The 24014-nt window shown below is 31.9% G+C and overlaps 1 protein-coding gene across 9 annotated transcripts in view; it reads left to right on the top strand.

Moving 5' to 3' along the window:
• Positions 1-24014, top strand: part of PHF14 (PHD finger protein 14) — a 235529-nt gene that overhangs the window by 143065 nt on the left and 68450 nt on the right. For 4 of the 9 annotated variants that reach the window (XM_032402038.1, XM_032402043.1, XM_032402039.1 and 1 more), the window contains one exon: positions 19434-19551. In XM_032402038.1, the coding sequence (XP_032257929.1) occupies positions 19434-19551 (118 nt within the window). Of the gene's footprint in view, positions 1-10579; positions 13830-19433; positions 19962-24014 lie in introns of those variants that run through there. The other 5 variants (XM_032402036.1, XM_032402035.1, XM_032402037.1 and 2 more) reach the window with 4 other exon arrangements.

The raw sequence follows: 24014 nt of genomic DNA, 5'->3' as shown, positions 1-24014 counted from the left end.
ATTTTTGGTAACAGTGTGTGATTTATTGCTATTAGTCGTGTTGATCTGCAGGCACGTTTTTCAGTCTCACTAAGCCTCCTTTTTTGTGTTGGTAAATAAGAAAAATAACTCTTATGACATATATATATATGTGTATATATGTATATAATATAACATTGCTCCCTTTGTACTTCATTACTTAACCTGCACTAGTCTAAAGAATTACATTTCACATTAAATTGTCTTCATCTTGTTATTTTTATCAGCTTCAATTTTGATTTACACTAACTTTGTTAGTAGAACTAGAATTAGAAACTAAAACACAAGTAAGTGAAATGACTTACCAAATTTTCAAAAGATTTATTTGCTGTTAAATTTGGATTTTTCTCTTTAAAACCCTGCATATTTTTTTTAAAAAAAAGGTTCTTGCGATCTTGATTCCCTTGAATGTAGTCTTTTCTGAAAATTAACCTATCAATTCCAGAATTTATTGTCTCTCTCCAAAACAATACCTCTTTCATTTTCCCACGTCGGTTATTATTATATTTAATTCTGTCCTAGAAAAGATTACACTGCTTCTTAACCAAAGTTGGTTTTTTTTGTTTTGTTTTGTTGTACCCTTACTTTGGTTCTTTGGTGAAAGAGAGAGGAAGAAATTTAGAAAAAAAAAAAAAAAAAAAGTGAATTACCCAGTTTCTTCAGCTTCCCTTCCATAGATACTATATCAGTTATTTAATTCTTCATGGTGTTCTTTGAACCTTATCTGAATACTCCATGGTTTCTTTAAAAGGTAAAATTCAGAACTCTGGAAACTTTTTTTTTTAATGAGGTACTTTATGTATATATGTATGTATGTATGTATTCCTAAAATACTTAGGCCTAAGTTTGAGGAAAGTATTATGGCTAAAAGAACAAATCAGAATGGTTGAGTATTACCTTGTGAATATACTATTAAAAATGTGACTGCATAATGTTGACTTAGTGTAAAATTTTAGTGCATGCATTCTGTGTGTATATGTGATTTTTTAGTATAAAGATAATACATGAAACCAAGGATCCTGAGTGTGATTTAGTTCATAAATAGGCAACCATTTGAGCACTTGAGAATTGATAGATTGAACTACATAAAAGTAACTCCTTAAGTATGTTCTTTCCAAATAATAGCAAGTGGAGGAGGAGTTCTGCTTTGAAAGAAACTGTTAGACATTCCCTGTAATTGCTCAGTAAATCAGATAGACACAGACAGCTGCACAAGGAAGATAGGCCTAGGAAAGACTAAATCAATGGGCTTCAGTCACATCCAAGTGAAATTACATCAGTCAGTAACTTTCCTTTTAAGTGACTGAAATCTTCCAGACCCAAATTTCTCTTGTTAGGTACTTATTTATGTAATTTGTTAAGGAATTGAAAAATTACCTAGTTATATCAAGGACCTTGTTGTGACATGGCCTGTAAATGTAGATCTTTTTTAAAAGGAAAGTTGAGTTTCATTTCTTTGACTGCAGTCTTTTGAAGCTTTCATTTATAAATAAATTATGAAATCTATTTTTTCTTTATTTTTTAAAATAAGATTCCTGTGTTTAGTCTCAGATTTATTTTCTAATCTGTCTCCTATTTATTAAGGATATTAAAATCCATTCATTTATTCATCCATCAAATTGTTATTATGGAGGTTATATAAGAGACATAAGAATTTAGAGGATCATGGAAATATTCCTAAAAGGATAACTGACTAACCCAATTGACTGACTTTAAGATAACTAATTGGAAAGAATGGTGATACTAGTAACAGCAAAATGAGTAGCCATCTTTAATTTTTGGATACAAATACAACAAATGAATGGTATCATAGGGGATTGTGAGGTTCCTTTTTAGGAGTGTTGATTAGAAATTTTCAGAATGTATTTAAAGTCATGAGATTATAAATAATAGAGAAGAATCAAACTCTGGAAATAGATTTGGTAACTGTTACAGATTTTTTCTATACAACTCAAGTATCCAATCCTAACTTTACTACCTTTACTTTTAAGTAAATGACTGTGTCTCTGAATGGATACTGAAGGGCTAGCAGGAAATCATGTTCTGTTAAGAATGGAGGAACTGAAAGAATTGGATGTAGGTGTCCTTGGTTTAGTTGGGTCACAGGTTGAGTCCAGAGAAATTTTTTTTTTTTTTTTAAGATTTTATTTATTTATTTGACAGAGAGAGACACAGCGAGAGAAGGAACACAAGCAGGGGGAGTGGGAGAGGGAGAAGCAGGCTTCCCGCTGAGCAGGGAGCCCGATGCGGGGCTCGATCCCAGGACCCTGAGATCATGACCTGAGCTGAAGGCAGACGCTTAACGACTGAGCCACCCAGGCGCCCCTGAGTCCAGAGAAATTTAACTGCCAAGTAGGAAATCCTCAAGATGAGGTGGTGTGGTACTCTGTGGGGTTTTTATTTTTTTTTTAAAGATTTTATTTATTTATTTATTCATTTGAGAGAGTGAGAATGAGAGAGAGAGAGAGCACATGAGAGGGGGGAGGATCAGAGGGAGAAGCAGACTCCCTGCTGAGCAGGGAGCCTGATGCAGGACTCAGTCCTGGGACTCCAGGATCATGACCTGAGCCGAAGGCAGTCGCTTAACCAACCGAGCCACCCAGGCGCCCCCTCTGTGGGGTTTTTAAAAATTTGTTTTAGTGACCAAAATATCTCCATGTAAATAAAACTTATCTTCGAATAGTTGAATGTCAGCTGGTCCATCTTAAGTAAAGTTGTGAAATATTTGTAATTTGTCTCCTACCCTCTTTATTATTATTATTATTATTATTATTAATTTAACTTCCTTTCCGTACCTCTTTGTGTTTCCTTCATGCCAGCTCTATTTGCTCTACTTTGAGTGGAAGTTCTAAATCTGGCAGGATTATGAAGCCACAGAATTTTGTTTTGGGTGTCCTAGGGTGGTGCCCCAAAATTTGTATTTATAACAAGATCTCAATTCATGCTGATTCTGATGGTTTGGGAATACTTTGAGAACCACTGTTTTATTCCAGAAATCCTTTTAGCTGAAGCTAAAGATTGTGGTTATAAGTTTGTTAGGGATGCAAATCACCTTTGGAAAGAATTACCAAAAACAACCAAGCAAAAAGAAAAATCCCACTCTTGGAGATTCTGAATCAGTAGATTCTAAATCTGTGGAGTCGAATTTGGGCATCTGTGGTTTTATAAAACTTTACAGGTACTAGCTTCCTAATAGTACCTATGCCAGTTCTCTCTCTGGCCTGTAGATTCGCCCTTTGATTGTACTAAGTTCTAACTATTTGGGGAAGATTTTAGAAAAGCATTCATTCAGCAAATAATTCTTCTGTTTCCCCTTTGTACCAGATGCTGGACTTAGTTCCAGAAATTCAGGGGTGAATAGGGGCGCCTGAGTGGCTCAGTCCATTGAGCATCTGACTCTTGATTTCAGCTCAGGTCATGATCTCAGGGTTGTGAGATCGAGCCCTGCACCAGGCTCCGTGCTGGGTGGAGCCTGCTTGAGATTTGTCTCTCTCCCTCTCCCTCTATCCCCCCCTTCCCCTGCCTCTATCTCCCTCTCACCAAAAACAAAACAAAACAAATAAACAAAACAGAGGTGAACAACATAGACATGGTACCTCAGAGTTTAAACACCCCCTGCCTTTTTTTGCATATGCTCACATATTTACTGATCCAACCCAAATGATTTGGCTTTCTTAAAGTCTTTATACTGGAGCTATGTTTATGTAGGGACCTCATAAGACCAGGAGTCCCATTCTCTCCTAGTTGAACCTGATCATTGACTTTTAGAGCCTTTAGGGAGGAAACACAGTTCTCTTGGCCAAAATAGTATTTTAAAAAGCATATTTTGGGGTCGCCTGGGTGGCTCAGTCATTAAGCATCTGCCTTTGGCTCAGGTCATGATCCCAGGGTCCTGGGATTGAGCCCCGCATCGGGCTCCCTGCTCAGCTGGAAGCCTGCTTCTCCCTCTCCCACTCCCCCTGCTTGTGTTCCCTCTCTCGCTGTGTCTCTGTATTTCAAATAAATAAATAAAATCTTAAAAAAAATAAAAAGCATATTTTGTATGATTTCAATTCTTTCAAATTCATTGAGGTTTATTTTATGGCCCAGAATATGGACTGTCTTGTTCTGTGTGCAATTGAAAAGAGTATATTCATCACTCGTTGAATGGAATGTCCTATAAAAATAGGTTAATACATTGTTCAGGTGTTTTTATACATATTTATTTTCTATCTATTTGTACTATTAATTACTAAGAGAAGAGTATTAAAGTTTCTGGCTATAATGTAGATTTGTATATATCACCTTTCAGTTATATTAGTATTTGCCTTATACATTATTTCTTCTTAGTGAATTGACCCCTTTATCAATGTAATGTCCCTTTTAATCTCTGGTAACATTCTTTTTCTGAAACTTACTTTGTCTGATGTTACTGTAGGCACTCCAATAAGCTTTTGATTGCTGTTTGCATGGTATATCTTTTACCCTTTTTTACTTTTAACTATCTATATCTTTATGCTTAGAATAGCTTTCTATTTATAATTAATTATGATATATATATCTCCATACATACATGCACACTCAGATATACAGACTATATTTAAAATGGATTGTATTTCTAGTAAACAGCATATAGTTGGAACTTGCTGTTTTATCCAATTTGACAGTCTCAGTCTTTTAACGAGGTAACATCATTTAGCATTAATGTCATTATTGACATGGTTGAATTTAAATCTACCATCTTGGTATTGTTTTCTATTTATTTCATCTGTTCTTTGTTATTTTTTATTCTCTTTTTCTGCCTACTTTTGCATTGGGTATTTTTTTATGATTCTGTCTTATCTCCATCGTTGTCTTATTAATTAGACTCTGTTTTAAGAATTAATATTTGCCCTAGGGTTTACAGTATACATCCTTAATGTATCACACTCTTCAAATATTATTTTACTTTTCACAATTAATATAAGAATCTAAAACACACACTGAATGCCAGAGGCAGTGAAGGCTAGTTCAGCTCTCCTCTGAAAATCTCCCTTCCCTTTAAATACTCAAAGTTCATTGTTTACTTTGTCTCTAACTCAGAGACTTGTCCAGTATCCTTACACTGAATAAGAATCAATGAAATGTGCACATTCCCAAATCTCAGCATGTTTGTTTCTTCCTCTGTTTCTGTCTGTCATTCTTCTTTTTCATTTTTTCTTACCCTGGAGCTATCAAAAGTGCCCTTTGTATAAAAATGAAGACTTTAACATTTAAATTTAAAGGGAGGGGTGGGGTGTGTGTGTGTGTGTGTGTGTGTGTGTGTGTGTAGGAGGGAGTATATGTGAATCTCTGTATATCTACTCAATTTTCCTAAAACTTTGAAAAATAAAGTCTGTTAATTAAAAAATAGTAATAATAAAGGCGGGGGCACCTGGGTGGCTCAGTCAGTTAAGCGTCTGCCTTCGGCTCAGGTCATGATCCCAGGGTCCTGGGATTGAGCCCGGCATCAGGCTCCCTACTCAGCAGGGGGTCTGCTTCTCCCTCTTCCTCTGATCCTCTTCCCTGCTTGTGTGTTCTCTTGCTCTCCCTCTCTCTCAAAGAAAGAAAGAAAGAAAAATCCTTTTAAAAACTTAAAGGCATGTGCATAGAAACGTATTTTAAATTTTGTTCATTATAAAAATATACATACAAAAAAATCCCAAAATAAGAGTTTAAATTCCTTTAATCTTATAGCATCTTAGTATATTTACTTTTATTCATATAATTATAATGATTTTGTTCCAAAAAATTTTTAAATATAGCTGTGGTGTATTATTTGAAAACTAGAAATATCAGAATAATTTGGGAATAATTATCCATCGTAACATTTCTTGAAGTCCATTCCCTCCCTTTTTCATTCTTGTGGCTTCCTTGAGATCTTTCTCAACATCTGTTTCACTATGTTATTCTGTTTCACTGTTTCCTACTTAGCTGTTTCAGTGTTTTCTTTTGCCTTCTTTCTGTGTTTCTTACCTCTGATTAGCCCTCCATGGATTCCACTGTTTGCTTTAGCTCTACTCGTTTTTATTGCTAGTGTATAACTGCATTCTGTAGCTCTAATATATTTCAGTTCCTCCAAAGTTTTGGGTCTTTCTCTTGCCCGATAAAATGGCTTAAACCTCAACTCTAGTCATTGTAGGAAGCCCACCAGTATCCTTCCTAATATTCAGAGTAGGCCGTGTGTTCTCCTGCTTTATTCTCCACTTGAGCCTGCTGTACTTTACGTTAGTCTCCAAATGCAATATTCCAAGGCTATCATGAACATTTACTGAACAAACTTAGGGTAACAAAGATATCTTACAGGCACAACACTCTAAAATTTAAAATTGAATGCTTTATATCACCATTCTTAGAAGCTACTTGGCCATCCCTACCACTAAGAATGCTGCCTTTTTGTTTTATTTTTTTTTTTTTTTTAAAGATTTTATTTATTTATCTGAGAGAGAGAATGGGAGACAGAGAGCATGAGAGGGGAAGGGTCAGAGGGAGAAGCAGACCCCCTGCTGAGCAGGGAGCCCGATGTGGGACTCGATCCCGGGACTCCAGAATCATGACCTGAGCCGAAGGCAGTTGCTTAACCAACTGAGCCACCCAGGCGCCCCTAAGAATGCTGCCTTTTTGTTTTAGACCTGGCTTTATAAAAAGCAATGTATCAGTGATTTAAGTTAATGTCTTCAAACATAAAATGATGCTGTATTGTACGTCATAAAAAGGTTAGATCCTAAAGAGGAAATTAGAAAATAAACTGGGTCTGGCAAAGGAAACTAGTTATTTTTAAGAATGTTTTTCCACTAGTAAAAATTTGGGAAGAGATGTTTAATTTTCACGATATTCATATTTGGATAATGAGGGTAACCCAGTTGCCGCTGAATTTTTCTTATTAAGGTGATATTCTGATAAAATTACATTAAAAAAATGTTTACTCAGTATGTTTTTTTCTTTTATAACTAACTTGATTTAATGAATTTTGTTAGATGTGTAGGATGGCTAATTTGCCTTACACATTCAGTATTTAATATGACATTCTTTGATTTTTAAATCTATATTAATTAAAATACTTAACCTTTAAGTGACTTTGTATGATTCCATAAATATTTGTATGTTACATGTTATCAGTGTTTGAATTTTTAAATTTTATTTTTCTTTTTAAATTAAATACATTATAAACAAGTAATTTGTATTTAAAGAAAACAAAAGCCTGAACATGGTATATATTACATAGTGAAGTGTGGTATTTCTGGAGAAAGCCATTTTAGAGTAGTAAATATAATTTATAATTTCAAGCATATATAGCAGTGAAATATTTCTCATTCACTCATCTATTTTTCAGTAAAATTTGTTTTTGAAAACTTTTACTTATTTTCCATTGAAATGTGTGTCACTATTTTAAGTTACACAGAAAGGATTATTTATTATACATTGAATTGTTTGGAAAGACTGGAACTCTAGCCACAGTTCTGCTTTTGGCTAGATGAATGACCTTGAATTAAGCTATCTCTAAAGTCATTGTCTCATCTGTAAAATAAAGGCATCAATCTTATTTTTTCTCAAAATTTGTAACTTTTGTAACTTGAAGAGATTCCAAAACACTGTACAGTCCTGAAAAGGATCTCAAAGCCTGTAATCCCACCATCCGATACTTGAATCATCTGCCCAGTATCAATACTAAGAGACAGGGAGAGAGCTTCTTTCAGGAATAGGAGTGTGTAAGTAACCCATTTCCTTTTGAGGCAGGTCTGACCGTGGGCAATTTCTCTCCCCAAGTGATTGACATGTCTCTCCTTAATAATTTCAGTCCTTGGAGTCATACAAAATAAGCATAATCCAAATCCTAGTATTAGAAACCAACTATATTTTCTGGTTTTTCTTTCTTTTTTTAATCAAACATCCTGTTTAATCTGTTCCTTCTATAACAAGGTTTTGATTTGCATTGGTTTTGCATAGTTTTGGACATACGAAATAATCATAATATTAATAAAATTAGAGGTGAAATGAATTTGAAAATAACATTGGATATAAATTTTGGAGTTGATAGATTTTTATATCTAGGTAATAATGTGTAAGATTCTCATATTTTTAACGTTTGTAATTGAACCCTAGTAAAATGTTATTTTAAAGTCTTTATGGACTGGGAATTTAAATAATGCTAATGTTAGGTGTTTACTATGTCCAGACTCTATTCTTTGCTCTCCAAATGTATCATCTCATTCAGTTTTTACAACAGCCCTATGAGGTATGCACATCTCCATTTTGGAAATTAGGTAACTGAGGTACAGAGTTACTAAGCATCATGAAATAGAAATTATTCCAATTACATATTGATACTATATAAATTATGTATTAAAATATAAATTTTTCCCTTCCAGTAAATACTTATACTGTTTGATAAATCTCTTCATATTAGTTGCTGAGATTTACTGATGCTTTCTATGGGCCAATGTGCTAGTGCTTTCCATATTTTATTTCCTGTAATCCCAGGAAATAGATGCAGATTTTATCCTTATTTTATGGGTGAGGGAACTGAGAAGAATTACTTGTCCAAGATCACACAACTAGAAAGTGGTGGAATTAGGGTTTGAGTCTAGGTAGTCTTGACTCTGTAGCTTATGCTCTAATCATTAGGTATACTGTCTCTCTAGAGTACACTGTGTTAGCATATTGACTTTGTTGGGTCAGAAGAAGTAAATGCTTCTTGGCAGGCAATTCCAACTATACAAGATACAGACTACTCTTGCATGCATCAGGGAAGCCCTTTGAAAATACTTAATTCCTTTTTTCTGTAGTAATTTATACATAAGCTTACTAGATAAATATGGAATAAATACGAAGCCACAATTTGATCTCTGATGTAAAAGACCACATAGTCTTTTGTCCTAGGAAAATAGTAGCCAAAACAAGTCACACTGCTTATTCTAGCTTTAAGGGAGATTTGGAATAGTAAGGGAAATTTTAGGATAGAGGAATATTAGCAATAGCTTTTCAGTTTTTTTCAGAGTTCAACTTAGATTTAATTGGGGTTTAAAGCAGATTTCCATGATATCTAATGTTTCTATGTTCAAATTCCTTTCAAAGTTAAATACACATACATCTTTTGGGTTGTCTGCTAGTCCCCATCATTTGTGCATGTAATTAAGATTTAATTATACTTCTCTGGTAAATGGTGTGGTTGCTTCCTCTTGCATTATGCTTATGTAGTAGTTCTTAAGTTGCAGTCAAAGCACTTCTCAGAATATCACATTCAGAATGTGCTTAAAGCTCTTAGAGACTGAAGCACTGAGAAAAGTTAGCACATATGACTATTCGACAAGGGAATTCAGCTCTCCCTATGTCCTTGTTATTTGACAAGGGAATTCAACTCTGTTTATTTCTCATATGTCGATAAGTACATTTCTCTGAAAACTATGTTTCACATTATATTCTTTTTTTTCTTGTACAGTTTTGTTTTTGCTTTCTTTGGAAATTATTCAGCTTGGTGTGGTAGCTCTTCTCAGTAGTGCTGTATTTGTCTGTGATTGTGCCACTTTTCACTTTCTTTTTCTCAATGGAACTTAGAAGCATTAAACACATCTTTCTAGTAAATTTTAAAATGAAGTTTCTCTATGATGTGTGACTACTTTGACAGTTTCAACTCATCTACATAGGTATAGATATCTGAAGGAAATAAATGTCTATGTTTACCACAGTCAAAAAAAAAAAAAAAATGCTCTTCTAATCACTAAGCACCTAACATTTCTCCTCTGAAAATAAAGGCATGAAGGTAGCAAATGAATACATGTTGCTAGTGAAATAAATACAAGAAACACCAGAAAAAGTTTTGAGAAATAAATGGAAGTGAATGAGTTTTGAAAATTTGGCTAAAATTAGTGCATTCATAATCTACCAGGTCTTCACAGTGAGATATATTCTCTGCCATTGTTGTTGCACAGTCCACTAAAATAGCTAGTTCGAGATACACTTTTCACAATTGTAACCAAACATTTCTAGTATTGTCCTTAACAAAGGAAGGCAATGTAAACACAGGGGATAAGAGTCATTTGAAAATGTCCTCCCTGAGACTCTCTAGTTGAGCAGAACCAGCCCTGTAACATGGTGATTAGGTGTGCTTGTTTTCAGCACATTTGCATTCAGTATGCCTTCAGCATAGTTTCTCAAGAATTGCTAAATTGCCATAGTTGAAGAAAAAAGAGCAAACTGCTATTTTTTGAAATATTTATTGATCAAATACATGTTTGCTTATGTAAATACAGACCCTCCAACATTTTTATATATTCTTTTCTGTTTTAGTAAGATAAATTTATTTTGACAACTAAAACTAATAGTAACAATACTAATAATACAAGAGGAGGCAACTCAATGTTTCAAAGGATAAAATGATTCCATTTTAACCAGTAAGAACCTATACAAGATCATGGCATTTAGGTTTAGGGTATCTATCTCTTTGGACCAAATCATATGTTATTTGAATCTACTGTGGTATTGTTAGTATGTTTCATAAGACATAGTACAGAGCTGCTATGATCTTTAAATGTTAATGTTCTTTTCTTATCACTTTACTGTGTAGATACCCTTCATGAGACCCAACTCTGCCACAGCTCATCCTCGGAGGCAATCCTGGAAACCTCTTTTATAAGTGTGATTTTAAAAATGTGGATAACACTCTCAATAGAGTACATAAAGTAAAGGAGAACAGCTATCTTGTCCTTCCCATAAGCTTATCACTGCAAAAAGTTGCCTTTGCTTGTCAGGTTTGGATAGAATGTAATTGACTGGTTTGTTGCTTGGACTGACAAGGCAGTTAATTTGCCTGTGTGGATTTTTTTCTATTTTTTTCTTCTACTTTTTTTTCTTTCTTGCACTAATCAGAAACATTTGATATGTGCATTGTTGAAAAATAGTAGATAATGTCTTGTCAGAATTGTCCTATTAAGTAATGTCTTTCCCTCTTGCTTCTTTGGCAAATGATGATATACAGTGTTTGGACTTACTGAAGAGTTATGGAAGCCTGTGGGACTTAAATGCAATGTGCTACTCACTGTTGTTGTTGAACAATACCAGTAACAAGAAAGACAATGCATTCCACTAGTCTGCTGTTCTATTTCATCCAACTTAAAACATATATTCATATGTGAAATGTTACATTGGGAAACAACTGTAGACTCTTATATTAAAGGTTATTTCTATTTAAAATTCAGCAAAAGTGAAAGACTTGTGAAGCATATGCCATTCTAGTTTTGGCTCATTAGTCCTAGTGTGAAAGCACTAGTATTAGCATGAAACTTTTACAACTTCAGATTTTAAGCTCATTAGTAAAATATATCTGTGTTGATCTCTAGATATTTTTTTAGTAATATCCAAATTTATTCAGTCTTTATTGATTTAATATGAACTTTCCTTGTTCAATATAATTTTATTTTTCGTGACCTTAAATATGAGGTTATGAAATAAGGAGGGAGATACAAAGCTTAATGACTATACAACCTTCCAGCTGAAAGATCATCATCATCATCTATATTTTTCCAGAGGTTTACAGAATTAAAATTTGATCTTCAAGTTTTAATGATCCAGTTTTAAATCAACGACAGAAATATGTTGAATATTCCATCACTCCATCTTGAACTGATTTAGAAGAGACTCTTGGCTGAAATTGAAATGTACATATATATGTAATTGTTAACATTGTCTCTTGGAATTTCCTGATTCATAATTGTGGTTTGGACATCTTTTCAGGTATAGTGGCAATTGAAAATAGTTTAAACTTTAGGAATAGAGTAGGCAATGTTATAGATAATCAAAAGCAAGTGTAAGTATAAAATTGCTGTATGCTAGTAATCTATAGTTACAGTAAAGAACCATATTATTGGATAAGATGTTTAATAAAAGTAATATGTATATAAAATACGTATAAACTGAGATTATTAACTTATCAAAAGATCTTTTAACATTGGAGGAAAAATATTAATAGCCTGTAGCAAAACCAGTAGCCTTTTTTTTTTTTTCTGGAATAAGGAAGGACTTATTATCTCTACATAAGCTTAAGAGAAAGTTGATAATTATTACTATTGCTTAACTGCAACTGATTATAAGAAAAATGACAGATTGCCATTTCCTTAAAAGAATATGCTAATGTTCCTGGCCCTCCTTGATATATATATGGTGAGAAATTACTAGCAGTCATTTTATTTTAGATTTTTTGAGGAATCATTAAGCCTTGTGGTTTTGGTGTCACTATTAATCAAAATCCTTTCCACCTTGATTCTAATTAGAATACTACATTATCATCATTCTCCATCTTACAGTCTTCAGTGGTAGATATGCTATTCCATATTTGGTGCTAACACTAAAATCTTTGTCACACATCACAAATACAAATCTCATAATTCATAAGATCATTGGTCCTGCAAACATGTATTCACAGTAAGAGAACTTTTAAAGGGAGTAGAATAAAACATTTTCTCCTAATAATCTCCTAAGTGCTCTCATATTTCCACAGTATAAAATTAACCCTTTTCCATAATTGGTTCAATTGCTATTCAAAGGAGATATTATTAATGTGTCCTTAAGAAAATATGCACTAAATGATGCATATTTCACAGGTGTATAAAATTGCCAGGACAGGTAAATTGATGGCTATTTCTCACAAGGTAGGGAAAGGAAAAATACACTAAAATATCAGGAAGGAAATTAAATGACTCAGAAATACAAGAAGAATGATATAGTAGTATATAGTGGTGGTTCTCAAATTTCATAGTGCATCAGAATCATAGGAAGGATTTGTTAAAACACAGATTGTTGTGTTAGTCCACCTCCTTATTGTCCTCTTCCCTACCTTACTCCCTCCTTTTGTCTCCCTACAGGTTCTAATTCAATAGGTCTGGAATGATGCTTGAAAATTTGCATTTTTAACAAATTCCTGAGTGATACTGCTGGTCAGGGACCAAGCACTTTGAGAACCATTTGTATATAATAGTTTTTAAAAGAATCATTGTGTTGTGGTTGACATTGATTGACTGAAGATGGAGTTAATGTCCTTAAAAAATGCCCTTACATTTTCAAAAATATTTGTTTCTAGATAAGTTTGTAGGAGTTACATCTATAACACATACAGTGTTTTATAAAGTCATTTAAACAATTTTTTTTACTTTTTAATTTTAATTATTACGGGGACAGCACTGTTTTAGGTAACAAATTAGTCAAAGAACATAGCCTTTGTCCATAATTCACTAATTCTTTGTTTAAAAAAAAAGGTTGGAAATTAGGGTTATGTTTGAACATGAAAAGGTTAGCCTTAACCTTTATCCATCTTAAGTTTAGAAATGATTTTTATGTATCACTTCTATACCATCATTGTTCATGTATTTCTTGACGTTTATCTGATTTTACATTTATGGCATTAAAAATAGATTACTGACCAATAAATAATAATCATTTATTATCATTATCCTATTTCCTTGTTTATACATCCTATCACTCTTTTTAAACAATGTTCCTTATTTGACAAAACTTACCACTGTTTTACTTGATTCACAATATGGAAATATTTTATGAATATTTCACCAAAATCTATTCAAGGAGTTGTAGAAGGACTTTCTACAGCAGAGTGAAATGTAATGTTAAAAAAATTTTTTTTTTATTTTCTAAAATTATTTTTGACAATTGAAACTTGTTTAAGAGACTCAGCTTTAGGGTTGCATGCATATGAAGATAGATTTTTTCCTACCTGTCTGAGTCAGCACTTTGTAAATTTACATAGTATTAAGGATTGTGATTAAAAATATTTCTGAGGTGGACATGGTTTGCAAATACTTTCTTTATAAAAACATAGGCCTCTTTCTTGCAGTGCTCACTCTAAGACTTTCTATAGGCCTGCTGATAAGATTCACTGCTGTTCAGGTACATAAGATAAAATGAAATTGGATGTTCATGCTGGGCTTTGTAAATAAAATGAGATTGACCCCCAGCTATTATTTATCTGATTTACATTGTAAAAATCAGGATCTACACTATTGATTAGAGCATAATTAGTTAATTATGAACAGGGAAATACAAAGTTATGTGGGGTTTGAGCACAGCAGGTTGTACTGCTGAAAAATTTCCAAGGGCATGAGCAGATGGAGATCAGTTTATTAAAGAACAAAGCAGACGTGTTTCAGGTATGGAAATGTCTAATCATTCTTCCATGCTGTGAGGAGGTACTTGACCTTAATTGTGTATTTTTATATAAATTCTTTTTGTTTCATGTTTTATTTTTTTGTTTCTCTTTGACTCTTGTAACCTGGCTGTTACAGATGTAGCTAACTGAATTGATGTCATTATTTAAGTTATCATTAAATATGAATTTGGATTTCGTAATTATCCAGATACTTTTATCAATTAATATACTTTCACGGGTAAAGAGTATATTTGTCTTTCTTATCACTCATTTATTCATTATTGCCTGTGATAAAAATAGAGGTCTATAGTGGCGTTAATGAAAATATGTTGAAGATGTCCACATTAATCTTCTATTAGTAAAATATAATATAAGTACATTTTCTAATTATTTTGTTTAGAAAATGGTCATATAGGTGGTTTGCACTAAAATTGTAAAATATAAGGAGTAAAATGTCTTTACTGATATGAAATGTTACTCTGATATTGATAGAACACAGAATTTTGTTCAAGCGTGTATTATCTTAAAAAGTGATTTAACTCATGGGCCACAATTCAGCATTTTCTCCATCTGTTAAAATGAGTAATTGAAATAATTGGCTACTATTCAATGAAAGAATCTATAACTACTGTTAATAGATTTGTTTGGGTGTTTTAAGCTGCTAGTGAGATTTTATTTAAGTAATGTTAGTATTAAAGATAAATTCTTTTGATCTTTCTCATATAGAAGTTTTACAAAGAAATCATGAAAAAGTAAGGAAACCCAACCCATCAGTTCTCTCAATATTTAGTCTGTTTTCTTTTTGAGTGAACAGATGTAATAGTATATATATTTCAATCAGTATTTTACCATATATAGACATGGATCTAAATAAAATGTTCCTTGACATAAAAAATAGCTGTGATTATGGATCAACTTGATCACAAAAAAATGTACATCCCTTTTCAAGTCTCATGTTATGGATTTCTCTTCTTCTGAAGTTTAGCTTATCATCTGGCTATAAGTTATATGCATAGGAGGTGCACTTAATTGTTTCAGTTAGTTTAAAAATAGGTACTTAGTGTATTCTAATGAAATTATCAATTGGAAATTAAGAGGGTTAAAGGAATCCTTTGGAAGACTGGCTTTTAGCCTTTCTCTTGGCACAGGCGGAAATAAATCAGTTGTTTCTTTTTACTTGTATTCGTATTCTCAGTAATCACATAAACCAAGGACTGCTTGTTGTATGGATCTTAGGACGTGAACATAAGTCATTTTCTTCCTCTTCTTTGTCTAGGGTGCTATACTTAACCATATGCTAAGTAAGTATTTTAAATACATATGGAACTGTGTTTATTTGGTTACTGCATTTTGTCAAATCATTGTTTAAAAGACCACATATATATAGCTGCTTTATTATTTACATCTGTATCATTTATGAATCTGATACCTAGGAAATTGTATTTAGTAATAATCTAAACAGTCAGGTTTCCTTTCATCTTATAAATGGGATTCATTTTATCTCATTAGAACTGTAATTTTAGAATGCCCTATAGTGTTAATGTGTACAATATTTATTAGATGTTTAAAAGATACTTCTTTAAGCATCCAATTTGTATTTTATTAAAAAAAATTCATAGTGTTTCTTTATGGGTTAGTTTAATATTCTCTTTAAATATTTTAAGATACTGCCTTTCTACTTAGTATATGTGCTGTTGGTATATTATAATTTTTTTTTTTTTTTTTTACATAGACATTTGTGTTCTTTAATAAAGTATATTGTGTTATATCACTATGCTTTTGTGGGTCAATGACTGCTCTTGGAAAAGATTTTAAAACATTTTATTCACTTTTTTGATAAATATGTGTGTGTTATGTGCTGCAGTTACATGTTTCCAGGTATATGTAAGAAATAGAAGTAGAGATCATAAATAATAATTTGATCAATAACTACTTCAACTTTATTTCACCTTTTAGGTAGCAGAATGATTGCAGACCCTTAGGAGTTTCTGATTTTCAATTTTTAAAAAAGATCTGAATTTATAACATAGCTAGAATTTATTGGCTGACAAAATTTGCTAAAGTTTCCAAAGTGGTGTGCGTGCGTGTGTGTGTGAATGAAATAAGTAAAACACTATTTTTACCATCTACATTGTTCTTCGGTTTCTAGGATTCTTGATGGTATCTCTTGCATTTGTCTATGATGTATTAATTCTTACAAATTCTGTTGGAGTTTACTTGTATCATTCAGGATATTTTTGTTACCAGCACATAAAGCTATGGATGTCCTCAATATTCTAATGTAGAAATAACCATATTTTTTCCACATGGAAATAAGTTTAGTCATTTGTAGAAAGAGCTTTAATTTGCATACTTATTAACAGAGCTATTGATTTCAAGATTGATTTATTTCTTTGTGTTTTTCCTCTCCTGGATTTTGACAGTTCCTAAGTATATTAACTATTAACAGTTTTTATTTACTGGTGAGTGTGCTATAACTTGAGAGAATTCTCATGTCACCCCCTAATTCTGACAAGCAAATTTTGCCTTTCGTCGGAGACCCATTACAAATACATTAGAGTTCCATATGGAGACTAAGTCATTCTAAAAGGTATTACTAATGAAGTAGTCAGTAAGGATTATGTTATTTCCAAATGGCATATACTTTCAACATTATCATCTAACAAATCTAGCATATAAAACCTTTCTTTTCCCTGTGCATTTATTCTTGAGCTGGTAACTTGATTTTATAATAAATTGAAATCCGGTACAAACTGGAACTATATCTAAGTGTAGCAAACTTGTTCTTAAATTTATTAGCTGGAAATACATAGATACAACAAGAATCACCTGCATAGATGAAGGTGAAAAATAATAAGTTAAAATTTACCTTTATATTCATGATGTTTGATGTGAGTTATACACTATAAATCATAAATTCAAGTTATTATGACACAGTTTTAAAGTAAATATGCAATAATTAGGTTGTAATTTGATAAGAACTAGGAAAATCATTAATGCCATAACTCTTCACCTATCAAGAGCCCGGATTATTGGCAATCTGAACTCTAAGGGACGTTGCCCAAAAACCTGAAGTGAAGCAAAAAGGACTATATAGTTAACCAAAATTTAGTCCATGTACTTAACTCAGTCAAAGTACTCATTTTCATGTCTTTTAACTGTCTATTTGCATAGTTTTACTAAGGTTAAAGATCTGTTTTCTAAATCCACAACAAATTACTGTTAGGGAAGTGCTTAGACAAATAGAGTCACAATATCAGAAAGCAGTAGCCGATAATTTTCAAGCAAGTGAGGACCCTGAAAACCTATAAAAGTTGAATACGAGAATTCAAACAGAACAGCAGACGGATAGTACTCCAAACACAAAAGGCTGGCACGCTGTTAGACACACAGCAGCATGTGTCACTTGTATTTATGACCCTGAGATGACAAAATAAAGTAAATTATATTTAATGTATTTTCTTGATGAAGCAAATAATGTGATTGTTTTAAATTTCCCATCAATGATTGAAATACTAGATTTCATGCTTGGAGGAATATGCACTCAGCTGTTTAGAAGTCTCAACCTCATAAATTCAGAAGTCCTCATATTCTGAAGGTTCCTGTAACTATATGTAATGTAATTGAAGTTTTAACTATTGAAAGGTAAATAAGTTTAATTGACAGGAAAGAACATAAAATTGTGTGGGCTTGCCATTTAGTCTCTTTATGTTACATATTATTATTTTTTCTTAATGCCAGAACAACAGGTATTTGAATATTTTGACTGCTTTTAAATATATTTTGGTTTATAATATATTGGCATAGTAAATAAAGTGCTGTTATTCATATTTGATTTTAGTTTTCATGTAGCTAGGAATTATCATGATAGACAAGTCTGTGTCTTGAGTCTAAAAAAGGTTTTTGGAAAAGTGCATAAGTTTATTTGGTTCATAAGAAGAAAGTTGTAGAGGAAGAAATGCATTAACTTATGACATACTGTGTTTTAAACTTATTTATAACTGAATAACTTAGCTAAAGTTGCTAACTTTCGGAAACTCCTGATTTCCAAAATGGGTCTTTGGACGATTGGATTTTGTAGCATGATTTGAAATTTTTACATAAATGTAGATTTATAGTCCCTTTTATTGTGATGGTTTTTGAAAATCAATTATTTTTCTTTGTGTTTGGTTTGTAACACTGGTTCTTTCCCCCTTGTTTCTAATAAAGGTTACTGAATAGTAATTTTGCATTTTATTCAAGTAATACATGTATTATAAAATTTTTCCCTGGGTTTCATAGTTGTGGATTTCTCAGTGTTTTAAATCAGTAAGAGAAACAATATATAAGAGAATCTGACAGATTGAAGAAAAGTATTTAATTCTAACTTAAAAGAGCACAAAGAAAATGAGGATATAATCCTTTCTATAAGATGTATACATCTTTGTTACTTGTTGTTAAATTTTGGTCTTGTTATTCCAACTGATGCAAATTTTTTTTTTACAAAAACAATGAAATAATGCAGATCTTTCTTCATTGTCAGCAGGATGAGATTGTCTGAAACGAAGAATAGGTATGATAGTTTTCTTAGATTTTGTACATCATAGGTGGCAAAGACACTATCAAAATATTTGTTAATAAGCTTTAAGGTGTACTAGGAGGTACTTTGAAAAACCAAATGCACTGAGAGAAAGTGACAGGTAAATTTTGAGAATATTTATATTTGAGAAAATAATACCAAATTCTTAGGACGGTTTTTATTTGCTAGATGGCGTTAGCATGCTGTAAACATTAGAAAGTGTATTTACAATCTCCCTTCACTTGGAGAAAGAGTAATAAGGTATAAATTGTATAGGATTGATTACAGCTTAAGTTTTTTTAAGTAATCACAATGAATTAGATTGAATTCATAATCTAGAATTATCTGTATCTTATATTAAATGTTTTTAAGATAATGGGTAAATGATTAATTCTTGAAGTTCAAAACTGAAATTGTTGTGTTTGTTAGTTTTGAACACATTTGGCTATACACATTCATTCATATGCTCTTAACATTTCTACTATCAAAGTGTTCTGAATGATATTTACTTTGTTAATTTTGTTGTATTTTGTTTTTTCCTAAAATATTTATTTCAGGTTTAGATTGTCTTTGTCATAGACTTTAATAATTTTGTGAACTAAGCATAGAATTAACCATGTTGAAATGTGTAGTAGTTTGCCATTTGTCTTTGAAAAAGATAGTTTTTTTATATTATTTAGATATACCATAAATCTGTTTACCCTGCAGGTGTGATGAATGCAGACTGTGCTACCATTTTGGCTGTTTGGATCCTCCTTTGAAAAAGTCTCCTAAACAAACAGGCTATGGATGGATATGTCAGGAGTGTGATTCTTCATCTTCTAAGGTAAGGAGAAAAAAAGTCCGTAAGAAGAAGTGTTTTACTTCATTTTGGTAGCCATATCATACCATCAGCTTCCTAACTTTAAAGATAAGTATAATTGTCAACGACCAACATTTTAATCTAATGTACTTTAAGAATATTTTGCGATGGTGATTTTATTGCCTTTAAAATAAGGAATAAACAGCTCTACTAAATTAGTTTCTTCCAAAATATTTTAGCTGTTTTGTGTATTTTCTATGTAACTGTAACATATTAAATAGTGTTACTAGCCGCCAAAGAAAGTCACCCTGTGCTAATTTACTACATCTAAGGAATGGCAGGGAAATTCTGCTTTGGATCGTAAGAAATTTGTTTTGACAAATACATATTAACATATATAAATGTGAATCAACGGAATAACCAATAAAATCCAATTTTATTTTGTAGATGACTCATTAAGTATATTGTAAATGTTTTATAAAATCTGTTCTTTGAGATCTAAGCAAAATAAGTCAGAGAAAGACAAATACTATATGATTTCACTCATGTGGAATTAAAGAAACAAAACATGAGTATGGGGGGGAGTAAAAGATAAGTCTATTCTTGAGAAAGCTAGTTTTTATATCCTAAAATTTTATTTTTGATATTTATTTAGCTAAGTAAAAAGAATAATAAGGCTGTTTAATATTTTATCTCAAAAAATTACTGAAATTATATCTTTTGAATATCAATATTACAACCTTAAATTGCAGTAATCTACAGTTTAAGATTATTGTTTCTTTAAAGTCTGAATAGATCCCTGATACTTTAACTCATTTGACAAAAATATTGAATGTGTTTGAACTAAGACATTCTGGTCAGCTGTAGGTTAATCAAATTGTTCTTCCTTAAATAGACAATGGAAATCAGCTATCTACTGTAATATGGACATGAAACCATCTTTCTTAAATGCCATTTAAATGGCATTTGTCTGTCCTAGAGTTAATTAAAATTGATACTGAATTCCTTTCTAATTGTGGAATCAAATATGTGTGTGTGTATGTGTGTGTATTCTTTTTTTTTCTTTTTGGCCTAATTGTTGCCTTTAGATTCTGAGTCTAATTTTGAATGTTCAAGAACCTTGATAATGGCCAAGGAAAATGGTATGTGGATTGAGTCTAGTAATTCATTAATGAATGGTCTGTTTTTAATTTGAGATCCTCCAAAGGATAGGAATTCACTGTTTTCAGAACATACCAAAATCATGAATAATCCCAAACGCATAATGGATATCTGTATAAATATTTGCAGTCTTACCTTTTAATAAAGTATAAGCTCTAGTAAAAAAAGACAAAAAAAATCCCAAAATACATATTTTTTAAGTTAAAATGATTACCTAGATTACCACAGAAGCCATCTGTAAAAATTTATTTATAAAAAACTGCAGAAAAACATTTGGTTATAGAAAAAAACCTATTTAAAGCATTCTTTAAATAACCAGCTTTATTAAAAATTTTACATATTTGTATAATTTTTAAAATAGAAAATAATGTGTATTTTATTTAATAACCAAGCATTTTTTCCCAAGATTTTAAACTATACAATATCAAAAATTATTTTCCAGGCATTTTATTAAGACCCAGATTTAAGAGGGAGCATATTTAATAGCAAAGGTTTTATTGCATGATTAAAAAAATGCTTTACAGAAATTGTATTTAAAAATGAAAAAATTGTGGTTGTACTATGGATTTTAGAGAGTTGTCTTACGGGACTCTTTGTGGTGTAATATGATTTTTCTAATACAGTTTTTATGTGGAGTTTCCTCCTACCCTCAACAAGCAAATTAGGAAAGCATCTTTTAAAGGATTTATTGCCCTTTATAAACACACTTTTTTGGCATACATTCTTTTGAAAAGGTTCTGTACTACTATAAATGTGTACCATTTATTTAGTGCTTAAAGAATGGCTTTAAGTTGTATAGTAATTCCATTAATGAATACTGAAAATGAAAGAGGGGCCTATTTCACATATGTTAGGAGTATATCATACATTTTGTAATGCACTAGGATGCCAGTAGCCATTGAGAAGGATAAGGTATTTTTATTTTTGTTTTTGTTTTTCCCTCTTTACGAGACAGTAAGTCTTTGGATGCTGATGGAAATCCATTAGGAAGGCACATTGTTAGAAAACTTGAATTTCCTGTATTCTGACCTCTGATTGAATACCAGATATAAACAACCAACTTGGTCAAAATTTCATCCAATTATGGTATCTATAATCTTTGGAATGTCACAGCATTTTACTGTAAGGTTTACAGCAGTGAAGTGGAGTTGTATTTTTATCATACCTACATGACTATGGTATACTTATACTTTTTTTCCAATAAAAAAATTAAATTTAATGTAATAGTTCAGCTGGAAACTTAATTTATTACCTTGAATATTTGTGTTGCATCCATTCTGTTTTGTTTACTTTTGAAGACTTCCATTCTTGACCAGCAGGTAGTAGATTTCTGTTTACATTTTCCTTTGAAAGATGTTTGCCAGTTTGGGTCCCAAGAAGAATGCATTGATAGATATAATGTCATGCTTTATAATTCAGTGAATTGCTGCAGGAGCTACTTTAAATTAAGAAATCAGTATATTATTAACATCAGAGTCAAAATTAGTATCATCTTAGGGCCTAAAAGAATCCCACAATGGAAGTTAATATACTCTGCTTGTCCTTCATTTTCTTCTATTAGATTTGGTGGAGTGTCATTTGTTAGGTAATACTGGGTGTGTTTGCCATGTTCATATATTTTAATGATATGAAAAGTAAGATAGAAATCGTTACTGCCAGGAGAAGGGAAGTGAATCAGTTGCTAATAAATTTAGGTAGGGGGAAGTGAATGTGTAAAATAGTGACAGCCATAAAATATATATCCAACTTCCTTTCTCTGTGGTAGTCAGGATTATTAAGTCCAAGAAGTCTTAACTTTTATGATAAAAATTCAACTCCCAAATAAATTATTTATCTTGCTTAGAATTTTAGATAAACTACAAGGTGAGGGTATATAGCTGAATATGTGCTTGAAAATGCATTGCATTTTAAATAGTAATTTAACTGTTAATATTGTCTCCAAATTTTTTGTAGCAGGGGAAACTCTAAAATATCACCATGTATACTCTCAGCAGCATAATACATTTATACATGTCTTTGTCTCTCAAGTAATAGGTTTATTGCTGTGGGTTTTATGAGGGCAAAAATCTTCTGTCACAAATCCTGCTTATTACTTTTTTGGAAATTCCACTAAAATCTAAGAAGATTCATATCATAATCCATAATTTTGAGTTTCAGTACATGATAAAATACACCCAAGTGTAGTTAGTTTTAATACTGATTTAGTAACAATTTACCTAAAAGTAGGATAGTTTTTTTAATTAAGAAATAATTGACATACAACATATTAGTTTGGGGTATGATAACATAATCATTCAATATTTGTATATAGAATGACTTTTTATTCTATCCAGACCCATGAAGTATGGCATGATAAGGCTTTCTCTGCCTTATCAACCCATTATAAACCTAGTTAGTTTACTTTAGGCTCCATGAAAAATGACTACATGGATACAGATACATACATATACATGTGCACACATAGAAACACAAATTTGCACACATGGAAACACAAATTCACACACATACAAACACATGGAAACACATATGCACAAAACATGCCTTCTCCCATAAGCTATGCTTCAAAGACATTTGACTAAGATAGCGGCTATTATGTTTACGTTCGGTGGAGCTAGTTCGTTGCTACCTATCATCATACATTAGTGTTTTTCTTTCTGCTCTTTACTGTGTTGTGATAATAGTACTGTTAATGAGTGCTATATGCCTGGAAAAGCAGTTCATTTTATTCTTAATCCTCTTCTTCACCTATCTCTTACTTTTTCTTCCCTCTCATTCCATCTGTTCATCCAAGCCAAGTAACTGGAATCATCTTCAAGCCTTGTTAATCCTTGTCCCGTGTAGAAAATCACTTCCTGAGTCCTGTAAAAGTTTTCTTCCTTAAATGTTTCTCCAGTGTGCTCTTTGTTCCTTTTCTCTGTTGCTACTGCCTTGATTCAGTGTCTCACTTTTTCCTCATTCTATCAGTTTCTCCTGTTTTGGAAACTATCTCAATAGGTCTGCCATACTCATCTATTTTACCCATTCTCTTTACTAGAGGCCTCCAAAATGAAGTGTTTGCACCCTAAGAGATAGACAAGATAACTAATAAAACCAACTTACTTCTATATAACATCCCATTTTAATTTCTATGTCTGTGTTTTATAATGTAAATAATATGTAATACTGTAGTATAAGTATATAACTTCACACACATATATGTTAAGATTCATATTTAAAATATTTTTAGTATGGGGGTACATCAACAATAACGTTTGGGGACCATACTCCTATGCTGATACTAGAGTAATCTTTCATACAGTATAACTTTAATTACTTGACTAGTTTTC

Source organism: Phoca vitulina, unplaced genomic scaffold (genome assembly GCF_004348235.1).
Source record: "Phoca vitulina isolate PV1807 unplaced genomic scaffold, GSC_HSeal_1.0 scaffold4, whole genome shotgun sequence".
Classification (NCBI taxonomy): domain Eukaryota; kingdom Metazoa; phylum Chordata; class Mammalia; order Carnivora; family Phocidae; genus Phoca; species Phoca vitulina.
Note: the sequence above shows the minus strand (reverse complement) of the source record. Positions and strands in the feature narration are given on the sequence as shown.